We start from the raw sequence: 10,765 nt of genomic DNA, 5'->3' as shown, positions 1-10,765 counted from the left end.
AGCCGGCTGTGAGCCCGCGCCGCCTGGGCAGCGGGAAGGGCCCCGTCACCCGTTATCCGCCCGGAAACTTCTCGTCGGGCTGGGGAAGGAGGGACTTCCCGCAGGGATGGAGTCCCGGGCAGCGGTGCAGAGGCTCTCGCTGCTGTTCCGGTGTGTGCCAGAGCGGGGTCACAGGAGCGGTGACATTGCTGGGGAGGGTCCCCGCGCCTGGGCCAGGGAGGGATGGGACCGTGCCCTTCTCGGACGGCGGGAGGGTGACAGCCCGGGAGCTCCGGGGCAGCGGGCACACACGGTCGGTCGGGGCTTCCTCGCTGCCCTGGAGCCTGGTCAGCTCTGGAGAAGAGGTGGGGGAAGCCAAAAGTTCACCCGCTGGGAAGCCACATCCCGTTGCCAGCAGCAACACAGTGCCGCTTGTATTGCTGAGTTACTACAGATACTTCATCTTGGAGAAGTAATGAAGAAACTAGACTTGTTATTATTCTTCATCCAGAGACCCTCTGACCCATTTTCATCCCTGTGACGCAAATCTCTGTTCCTGTCATCCCCAAAATGAAACAGCAGCACAGAGATTAAAACCAATACTTCAGAAAAGGCTCAAGGTCGGGCCCAAAACAATTTTCTGCATCTCAGAAGTGAGCAGCACCTATCAGAGATCAGTTTGGAAATGCTGGGTTGGGAGAGAAACAAATGTGTTTTCCTTATCTGCAGACCCAGCAGAGCCCAGCACAGAGCACTCCTGGCTGTGCGAGGAGCTCTCTTGGTGCAGGCAGTGGAACAATGCCAGCTGGCAGCAGCTGAGGATCTGGTTCCTCTTCTGTTCTATTTGTGCATGGACTATACTGGAACCTGCCAGTCACAGGTAGTCGCTGTCCCTGGCCCTACAGCTGCCATCAGAGGCTTGGAGTGTGCCCAGCCTGCAGATCAAACTTCAGCACCAGGCTGACAATTGGGAAAGGAACATGGTGGGGAAAGATGATCCCCCCAGGCTCTGCCGTGTAAGCTGTGGGCCCAGGGCCATCCTTGCACTCAGCCTCCCTATCTGACTGTCTGCAGCCTGGACCAGGAGGAGCTGGGGAGCAGAAACTGCTCCTGGTTGTCTAAGCCAGGTCACAAACCTTTGACACAGGACTGCTTTTAGAGCTAGGTCTGTGGGCACAGGAATCCTTCAGCATGAACAGGATGCCAAGAGCAAAAGAGCTCCCATTCTCCCTTCACCAGATTTTCAGCTGGCTTATTTCAACTCAGCCTTTTTTGTTTTTTCAGAACTGACACCACATTCAGCTGAAGGCCTAATGCATTTTGTTTCCAAAATTCAGAGCTGTTCAAGATCTAGAGCCATACTCTGCAAAGCCCTTGGGCCTGCTTCACTCTTTTCACTTAGGCTCTTTTTCCACTCTTTATTTCCTTGGTAGTAGCTTTTTAAAAAAGGTATTATCATTATGGAAAGTTTCCCTGAATAGCACAAATTGATGGATTCTGCCTGAGCAGCTGCTCGATCTGTTCAGTAATTCCTTCCCTTTCCCTGCTGGGCTGTCACTGCTTCTGCTGCTGTTGTTGTGACACTGATTTCAAATTTGCCATCTTTGTCCCCAGGTGTGCACTGCACCTGAGCTCTGCTGTGGTCAGGAATGGCTGGAGAAGCCCAGGTGCCCTGTGGTTTAAGCAGAGTGCAGGGCTTCATGGTCAGTGAAGGGCACAGTCCCCTTCAGCTGCAACGACTCGTGACCCAGCACCATGTTAGGAGGGACCAGAGCAGAACTGTTATTATTCACATTTCTCTGGAAACTCCAGGGAGTTTGACAGTGTCTCCCAGGCACTTCAGAATTCCCCTTTGCTTCACAAAGTTGTTTCCAGGGGACTGAGACCGACCCTGCATGAGTGGCAAAGCATTTACCTGCTCAGGGAGCTGCAGGACAAGTGGAGGTGACTGCTCCAGCTGCTGACTGACCACAGCACAGGCTGGTGCTGCTTGCCTGGGGTGGATTCCCTGCTCCAGCTGTTAGAGGCAGATGTTGATCACGCTGCTTCCTGCAGTTGTGGACAGCAGTAAGGCACCACAGTATGGGGACTGCACAGTAACCTGGCCTGGAATGGAACAGAGTGGAGCAGAACAATGGCTCGTTTCTCTTTGCAGGCACATCTTTTTCTATTCAGAGCTCACTAATCCCTCTGTCCCAGCTGCATTCCAGCCCAGAGATGTAATGTCTGCTAAATTGCAGGGAAGTTACCAGAGAACTGCTGCAGAAGTTCTCAGGTCAGCTCAGCTCCAGGGGTAGCTGCATGATGATCTAAAGTTACATACAGTGCTTTTATAAACAAAGTGTGCAAATACTTCCCATAGGCTCATCCCAGGGTGTTTTGCAACTCTTGATCATTTGCACAATAGAAGTATGAAGCAATTAACGCCTTTCATGTTCTCAGCATGAACAGATCTATCAAATTTCACAACTCCAATCCAAAATTGGACTAATTTTAAAATTAATATTGATAATTGCCAGTGTATGACTAATCTTGAGTGGGTGCTTTCATGAGGGATTGAGAAATACTCGGTGTCTTTAGATGGAGGACTGATGCAGCCCACCCTTTCCAGAGCACTGGGATGAGCAGCAGTGGGACTGCTCATCCCAGTGCAGGGTAGTGCATGGATAGTGCAGGGACTCACCACAACAGGGAACTCCTACTTTGGATTCAGTAGAAAGCATCCTGAGATATAGATGCCTCACAGCTGAGTGCCATTTCATTGGGCATGTTCCCACTGATAAGGGGATCGATACAGCTTTTTGAAAATTAAAAGAAAGAGACATAAGCAGGAAAATGCTCTATCGTGGGGCAGATAGAGACCACCTGGCTCAGCCTGGGGCACACCAGAGACAAGGGTTCTGAGGTTGTCCCCACACAGATCTCCAAGAGACTGCAAGAAAGCAGAGCTGGAGTAGTGATGGGAGAGTTGTCACCAATCCCAAGTGAATTAGGCATGACTTTGGGGGCTCTCAGCTCAAAAAACATTTTTCTTATTCTGAGCAGGCATTCAAAAACTCTGCTGGTGAATTGGGGCACTGTGGGAAAGGTTGTGCCTGTCTCCAAGAGCTCTGCACTGCTCATTTGTTCTCATTGTGTCCTAGGTCGAGTCCAGTGTCGCTCCTACCCCGAAGAAAACCCATCAGTGGTGATGCTGCAGGAGAGGTCTCAAGTGGGGCCCTGGATTGGAAGGACAGCTCTGCACTTCTGTAGCTGATGGGAGAGGACAACAGCTTGGTAACAGGAGCTACCAAGAGCTGGCAGGATGAGTTACAGCTCACCCTCTGTGCATGACTTGCATCACAGCACCCCCACCACGGCCAAGCCAGACCCAGGGACGGCTCTGGACGTGACTGTACCACAAACTACCACTATAAGCCCTGAGACTACCAGTTTGAACAGCACCAAAATCCCAGATATGGCCAGCACTGGGCCTGGCATGAGCACCATGCTGCTTTCCTTTGGGATCATTACTGTGATTGGGTTGGCTGTAGCAATGGTAAGACAGCCCAGCTAAACATTCCTGTCTCTGGAGGGTGGAGGGTGGCTAGAGGTTCTAGGACTGATTTGCACTGAATAATTTATTTACATTCTATTAAAGTCTCACCCAAAACTGCTGGGAACTGATAGTTCCTGAGATTCCTTTCTTTTTTAAGGCCTTTATCAAATGCTCTAGTATTTCTGCAGTCTCCCTGAGGTCTGATCCAAATGGGATGCTCAGCAGGCCTAGCAGCAGCCATATGTGGTATCAGTATTTGTTTTTAGTAGCAATAGGAAGTTCAATTAAAAAGAAAAAAAGCAGATTGTGTTCTGACTTGTTACCTGGAACAGCTGCATTGATTTAAACCCTCTCTTGGGCCCCACAAGAAAGTTTATCCATATTGACTTTACAAGCAGACTGTTGAAACCATTTTAGTTCCCCCTGTGGACATGGGGTAATTCTTTTTGAATTAAAGTGGCCTGAATCCATCTCAGCAAGACTCACCCTGGACTGCATTTCCAAGGTTCTGCATGCTGGGTATCAGTCCTTGAGGGTTTGGTGTGTCACTAACCTTGCCATTAATGCTGTGGGCAGCAGCTTTCAGAAACCCTAGAGTTGGGCTCACCATGGGCAGTGCAAGGGCTGCAGCTCTCCTTTTATGTAACCAGCTCATTTCCCTGCCAACAGAAAACAGAAGGTAGCAGCAAGCTCCCATTCCTTGTACAATGAAGGGCTTCACTTATACAGTCATCAGAGGAGCCTACTGCAAAATTTCATTGCAGGCCCCAGGAGGAATTTTTCCAAAAGCCCCTAAGAAAACCTGGAAACAGTCCAAAGTTCCCAAGAGCAGCATCCAGCGTTCGTAGTTCTCAGAACAAGGCTGTGGAGGCCCAAAGCCTCCCTTTCTTCCCTGCACAGGCTGACAGAGGCAAGTCCCTGAGCATGACCTCCCTCTCTGCTTCTTCCCTTTCTACTGGGGAGGGGGTAGCAGCACTTCTGTGCTGTAGGAAATTTGCACATGAAAAATCACAAAGGGAAGCTTTTTCATCCACTCTTAAATTGCAACATATGTCCTGCAGCCACAGAAATGTGCTGAGCTGCACCTCATAATCCACCTAATTCTCCTGCTCCTACTAACACATCTAATAACAGGCCACTGAGCACTTAGTGTCAGACATGATGTGCTGCCAAGCTCACAGTGATGCATATGAAGTGTCATTGTCACTTCTCCCTTCCCCCACTTTGGTGCACAGTGATTCCAACCTTCTCTACCTCTTTCCTGTCTGCCCAAAACTTCTCAGCTATTCCCCATCCTACTGGGACTGCTGTAATGATGCTTCTTTTTCTCCTTCAGGTTCTGTATATCAGGAAGAGGAAGAGGTAAGTGAGATCTGTTATTGGCTGGAGGGAACTCAGTGCTTCAAAATGCAGAGTGAGCTCAGGTGGAGATGGGGAGGGTGTAAGTGATGGCTGTGGGAGAACATTGTGTGACTGAGGCTGGCACACTGCACTCCTGGGACTGGGCATCCCTCTGACACCAGAGTGTCAAAGACTCCTCCACAGCTTTGGAAAGAGAATAAGGCTGAGCAGGAGGAGGTCAAGGATCCTACAAACTCATCGCACTTCACCTATGAGATGCATCAAAACAGAGGAGAGGGTTATGGGTATCTAAAGAAGCTGGGAACTCCATCATGAGAGGTGTAGATCTCAGGTTACAGCCATTCCCAGATTCCTGTGTTTTCTAGCAGCCCAGGCAGTGACACCAACTGGCAGCAGCACAGGGCAGAGATGGAGCTTCAGCTCAGGAGTTCATGTCTTCATTTCCTTGCTAAGCTCCTGGCTGAATATAGAGAGGAGAGCAGGACACAGGGAGAATCACGTATTGGTTCTTCCATCTCACAGCAGGGACTCTGGTGAAGATCCATAAGCTGTGGTACCCCCTCCCTCCCTCACTCCTTGGGGCAGTTCTGGCCAGGTATATAGAGAGGAGAGCAGGACACAGGGAGAATCACGTATTGGTTCTTCCATCTCACAGCAGGGACTCTGGTGAAGATCCATAAGCTGTGGTACCTCCTCCCTCACTCCTTGGGGCAGATCTGGCCAGGCCACAGACTTCTAAAAAGTGCTGTTGCCCACTGTAACATTTCCTAGCCCAGCCCCAAAGCCCAGGTCTGTGCTGCTGCAGGAGCAGCCAATGCTTGGCCTGTGAAAGTAGCACTGCTGGAGATAATGGTTGTGCTGGTAAGCCCATAGAGAAGCAGGGGAAGAATGTGTCATCCTAACACTTGCCAAAACAGATACTTGTGGTGACACTGCCAGTAACTGCTTGTGTGTTTCCTTCTACTCCAAAACTCAGCTATAGCCAAAGGCAGGACTCAGTGTTCTCCCAGCAGCCACCCCATCCATCATCCAGCTCCGAGGAGACCCTTTGAGTAATAATTCATAGCTCTGTCTCTTGGAGCAATGATACAAGAGTAGGAACAGTGTCCACAGGCATCAGCTCCCTGTGAGAATCTCTTTCCTATTTTCTATTCATTGTTTATTATTTTCTGTTTAAATTATGCACTTCAGCCCCAGAGTTAAACTACTCTCAGGCCACTGGAGCTTGAAGTGAAGTGCTGCTGGCAGACTGTGACATGGCAGGATGGGGGGGTGTGGGCAGAGGGACAGGGGGAGAAGTCACAACATACCAACCCAATATGTTCTACTGTTTCTTTTGTCCCTCCACATAAAGCCTAATCTTTTAAGGTCTGCAAGAATTTAAATCCTGATTCCTCTGTGTGTAAATGCCTGCCAACACAGATTAGTGATGGCAGTTAATCCCTGTAACTGCACTCTGGGTGTCTTGCACTCCTGCCAGCTGTGTGTAGTAGGTTCTTAGCCTCATCCAGCAGGAGCCACAGGAGCAGAATCCCTGTGCAGCAGGAGAAGCAGCCTGCAGAAAGCCTCAGCAGTGGGGTGGGGAAGCAGCCTGAGCCCTGTCCTTCTCAACCAACCCTTTCCCTCCCCTCCCTCGGGCAGGTTGGAGAAGCTACGGCACCAGCTCATGCCCATGTACAACTTTGACCCCACCGAGGAACAGGATGAGTTGGAGCAGGAGCTGCTGGAACACGGGCGAGATGCAGCGTCTGCCCAGGCATCGCAGAGCAAGGTAGGCAGCAACCACCACAGGGTCACTGCAGCCACTGCTACCTGCACTGCTTTCTCTCAGGGCCACAGAGATTATGTAGGGTTGCAGGATAGGGAAGATCTCAGGAGGACTTCCCCATCTCTGCCAGCCCTGGAGGTAGGGACTTGAGCATTTCAGAGTGCTTAGGGTAGACTGAGTCAGGCAGGTGTTTGACAGGAGGCTCTCTCCTGCCCAGTGTAACAAGGGGTAGGAGAAATTGGAAAGAAGGGCTTCTCACCACTGTTTGGGTCCAGCTTCACAGTATTGTCTGTTCCCTTTGTCACCACCACCACACAAACAGCCTTTTTAAAAGAGCCAGCAGGGATGGTTGGAACAGGTGTCCCTTACCCAGTGACACAGGCTGTCCTTGGAGCAGACATACCTTTCCTTTAATGCATTGCTTTCCAGATACTCTTGTTGCCCATGTCATCCCTTCTTTTCCTGTCCAGGAGCAGGAGTTCTCCCAAACAGTTCTCAGTTTCCACACACTTTATACCTTCAGAAAATCTGTAGCAAGCTTGGTGTAGGCAGAAAAGGAAAGAAGAAATAATAAATACAACTGTAATTATAAAATACTTACCTTGAGACATTCTCAATCTTGCAGAAAAGGAAAGAAGAAATAATAAATACAACTGTAATTATAAAATACTTGAGACATTCTCAATCTGCTAAAGACTTCAAAGGAGACTTGTTGGAATATGAAATATACTAGTTTGGAAAGCAGGAAATGTGGTGTATAAAAGCAAAGGATCTTGTCCTCTGAGTAGCACATCCTAGGACATCAGATCCCTCTATTAATCCACATGGGGGCTTACCTAGAGGTAGTAAAGGGGAGAAATTGTAAGGCCAGAGTTAACCTCAGCTCAGTAAAACCAGAATCATTCTCTCCAGGGACAGACTGGCCAGCAGGATACCTCAGATCCCTCTTGCTAATGCTTGGGAAGTACAAGAGTTTAAAGATTCAGTATAAAAAGAGAGGGAGAATCTAAAACAACAGCTCAAGTTCAGGCAAAGGCACATTTCCAGGCCATCTTGGTATGTCAAGCCTTTTCATGCTGCCTTGTATATATAAATAGTGAGAGCCAGTAATCCAATGATGTGGGGATTTTAAACTGGCATGGATGTGCTGACTAACTCTCCAGCCTGCTGTATTTTCTTGTCACAGCCTTGTTAACGCCTTGTTAGCCGGGCAGGCTCCCCTGGGAGGGGCGAGTGCCGTTCCAAGGTGCAGCCCTGAGCCAAGGCAGCCAGCTCTCAGCTCTGCTGCTCCCCTGCAGGTGCTGCTGCCGAGTCAGGGAGCCCTGCAGAGACCCAGCCGCCTCGTGTTCACTGATGTGGCCAACGCCATCAATGCATGACCAGGACCTGCCCTGCTCCGGGATCCTGCTGAGAACAAGGAGGATGGAGCCAACAAAGCAGTGACTTCCCTCAAGCATGGCTGATCCGCTGAGCCCAGCTGGGCACCTGTTGGTTTGTGTTACACATGGGCACAGGAGGTGCCAGCACTCGGGGAAACAAACCCTTTGTGAGGGCAGTGGTGATTTTCTGGTGTGTGTGTTACCATTAAAAGCTCCTGAGCTCATTACTGGGCTGGCACTGCCTGACACCACCTACCAAGCTTTGAGCTTAGGAACAGTGTCTGCTTTGTGTAGATTAACCTGTCAGAGCACAGAGCTGTGCTCTCTGGTCAGGGAAGGAGAGAGAAATTTCATTTCAGAAAACTTCTTCACTGGCTTTATATACCCAGGCCCCAGGGAAAGTGATGGATGAGCCTCTGTGTGGTGACCACAGCTCTGGCCAGGGGATGGGGACTGGTGGCAAAGCCTCTTTGAGCCAGGAGAGCTGCCTGCCCCAGCTGAGGGATGACCTGGGGCACAGCAAGGAGAACACAACCATGGGATTATCCCCTCCCAGGCCTGTGGCTGCTGGTAAACGTGCACCAGGGTGATGTTGTAGCATGGGGAATTCACTGGCTTGAAAAAGTGAAACAGTGAAGATTTAGCCAATAACATCTTAATCTGAGAAAGTGGCTGAATATACCAAATTACAGCTCCTGTACAGACAGGGGATTTCACACAGCTAGAGCCAGGGACTATCACTGTCTGGCTATGTGAGCCCTGCTGCTGAGCTAGGAATAAGAGTGCTTGGGCCAGAAAGAGGAGTTGAGCAGAACTAGGGTTCCAATACCCTTTATCCCTTCCTGCTTTGGCTCAGGGAAGTTTCTACAGTGCAGAGCATTATCCAGGAAAAAACATTAAGCTTTGAAATACTTTCTTTTAAAAAACATGTATTGGCTCAACAACAGCCTAGTGTCTGCCCCCAGAGATGACTAACAGCTGGTTTGTACTTCCTTACCTGCCAGGATCTGCAGTCAGAGCCTTCTCTTCTTCCTGCTGAAGGGAACACAGAGCTTTGCCTTAGCCTCTGCTCGAATTACCTGCTAGGAACAGGTAGGTGGGACTAGACAGGTAAGCCAGGGGTTTCCCTGTAGCTCTGAAGCATCTCTCTGCCTGTGCATCCTTCAGGGCTGCAGGAGGAAGAGAGTGCCAAGGGGTCTTTGGCCACCTTGGCACGTAGCAGTGCAGTGTGGGGGTCTGTTGGCTGAAAGCCTTTTGGTGGGCACTGGCCCTGAGTGCTGCTGACCAGCACAGCAGCCAGGGAGCAGCACCAGTGCCCAGCCATGCCCTGATCACCTCCTGATCTTTGTGTGGTTACAGGCATTTGTCAATCAGATTTTATTCTATCCACAGCACCAGTTAAAAGGGAATCAGGGCAAGCCAGAATTTGAATGCAGACTAAAGCTTTATGCAAGGAGCTGTTTCAGAGTGGCAATTCAGGTATGATGTGCTTTGTTGGAAGTTTGGACCTGCCAGTTAGTTTTTGTTCTTGCCCTGTGTGATTGTTTTTCCCACATTCATTAAATGCAGACTCTTTCCTGGGTCTGTGCCCCTGACCCCTGCAGGGCACAGCTCCTTACCAGCCTTCCCTCAGGGCAGCGTTGCAGGGTTAAATTGCTTTAGTGTTTCAGTATCCAGCTGTGTTTTTAGAACTAGGGATTTCTGGGGATATATTAGGAGTTGGAGTGTGAAAACCAGCCCAGTCCTCATTGCCAGGGGATGTGGCAGGAGGCATTCCCAGGCTGCTGCTGTTTCTCCCCGGGGATGCTGCTGGAAGGAAGGTGCATGGGTACAAATACTCAATGTAATGCAGATTAGGTCCTTAGAATCTGGAGTCTGTCTGTGGGTATTCCCAGCGATCAGCTGAGAGACAAAAACCTCCCAACACAGACACCCACCCGTCAGCTCCTGCAAGTGCTGAGAGCAGCCACAGAGCTGATTTCTCCCTTTCCTGCCTGTCCCCCTTCCAGCATTGCAGCAGCACAGGGACGCATGTGGTACTAGGGATGTCCAGCTGTCTTAAACTGCAGCATTTTCCCCAGAACTCATAGGACTGGAATTTCAATGGTTGATTTAAACTCAACAAAAGGCAAGTGTGAGCTGAGCTCAATGCCTCAGCCCAGTGTGTGCCCTTGTGCCAGTTCTGTGTGCTGCACTGCAACAACAAACACACCTACAGAGGAATTCTCTTGAACCATTCTCCCTGTGATGGTAGGCTTTGTCCTGTGATGACTGCCCTTAGAGTAAAAAAGTACAGAAAAAAAGACTAAAAGAATATTATGAGTAATTGCTGGGCTCGTATTCTTTTAGTTCCATAGCACCTCCTCTCACAGTTCTTGGATGTATAATTTAGCAGAAGCATTATGATGTAATTTAATTCAAGTGTTTCTGTGTTTTAAAGCATTGAAATATAATTAAAACTATTTACATGAAATCTAGTGTGATTGTCTTTTTCCCCTGTCATTTGCAATTTCCCACAGAAACTGCTGGAGTGTTACCCAGTATCTGCTGGTAATTTGCGTACAGTGAATTCCCCTGCTCTTTCAAAAACTAAACTCAATGGGAAAAACCTGGAAGAGGAAGCTCTGTGGGGGTCAAAGTTTAGTGTTCTACAGAACAGAAACTCGGATCTCTTCAAAAAGGCTTGCTGGAGAAGTCAGGAGCTTCCAGCTGCCAGTCCTGGGTATCCAGAGTACAAAA

At 49.5% G+C, this 10,765-nt stretch overlaps 1 protein-coding gene across 1 annotated transcript; it reads left to right on the top strand.

Moving 5' to 3' along the window:
* The first annotated feature begins 36 nt into the window (after nucleotides 1–36).
* Nucleotides 37–10,499, top strand: CUNH3orf18 (chromosome unknown C3orf18 homolog). Its single transcript, XM_041425799.1, has 5 exons — nucleotides 37–150; nucleotides 3,123–3,517; nucleotides 4,854–4,879; nucleotides 6,521–6,650; nucleotides 7,946–10,499. Exons 2-5 carry the CDS (start codon nucleotides 3,284–3,286, stop codon nucleotides 8,024–8,026), a joined length of 471 nt encoding a protein of 156 aa, XP_041281733.1. The 5' UTR covers nucleotides 37–150; nucleotides 3,123–3,283; the 3' UTR covers nucleotides 8,027–10,499.
* The last annotated feature ends 266 nt before the right edge of the window (nucleotides 10,500–10,765 follow it).

This window comes from Onychostruthus taczanowskii, unplaced genomic scaffold (genome assembly GCF_017590055.1).
Source record: "Onychostruthus taczanowskii isolate IOZ18803 unplaced genomic scaffold, ASM1759005v1 scaffold9, whole genome shotgun sequence".
Lineage (NCBI taxonomy): Eukaryota > Metazoa > Chordata > Aves > Passeriformes > Passeridae > Onychostruthus > Onychostruthus taczanowskii.
The sequence above is the reverse complement of the archived record's forward strand: the minus strand, read 5'-3'. Positions and strand labels throughout refer to the sequence as shown.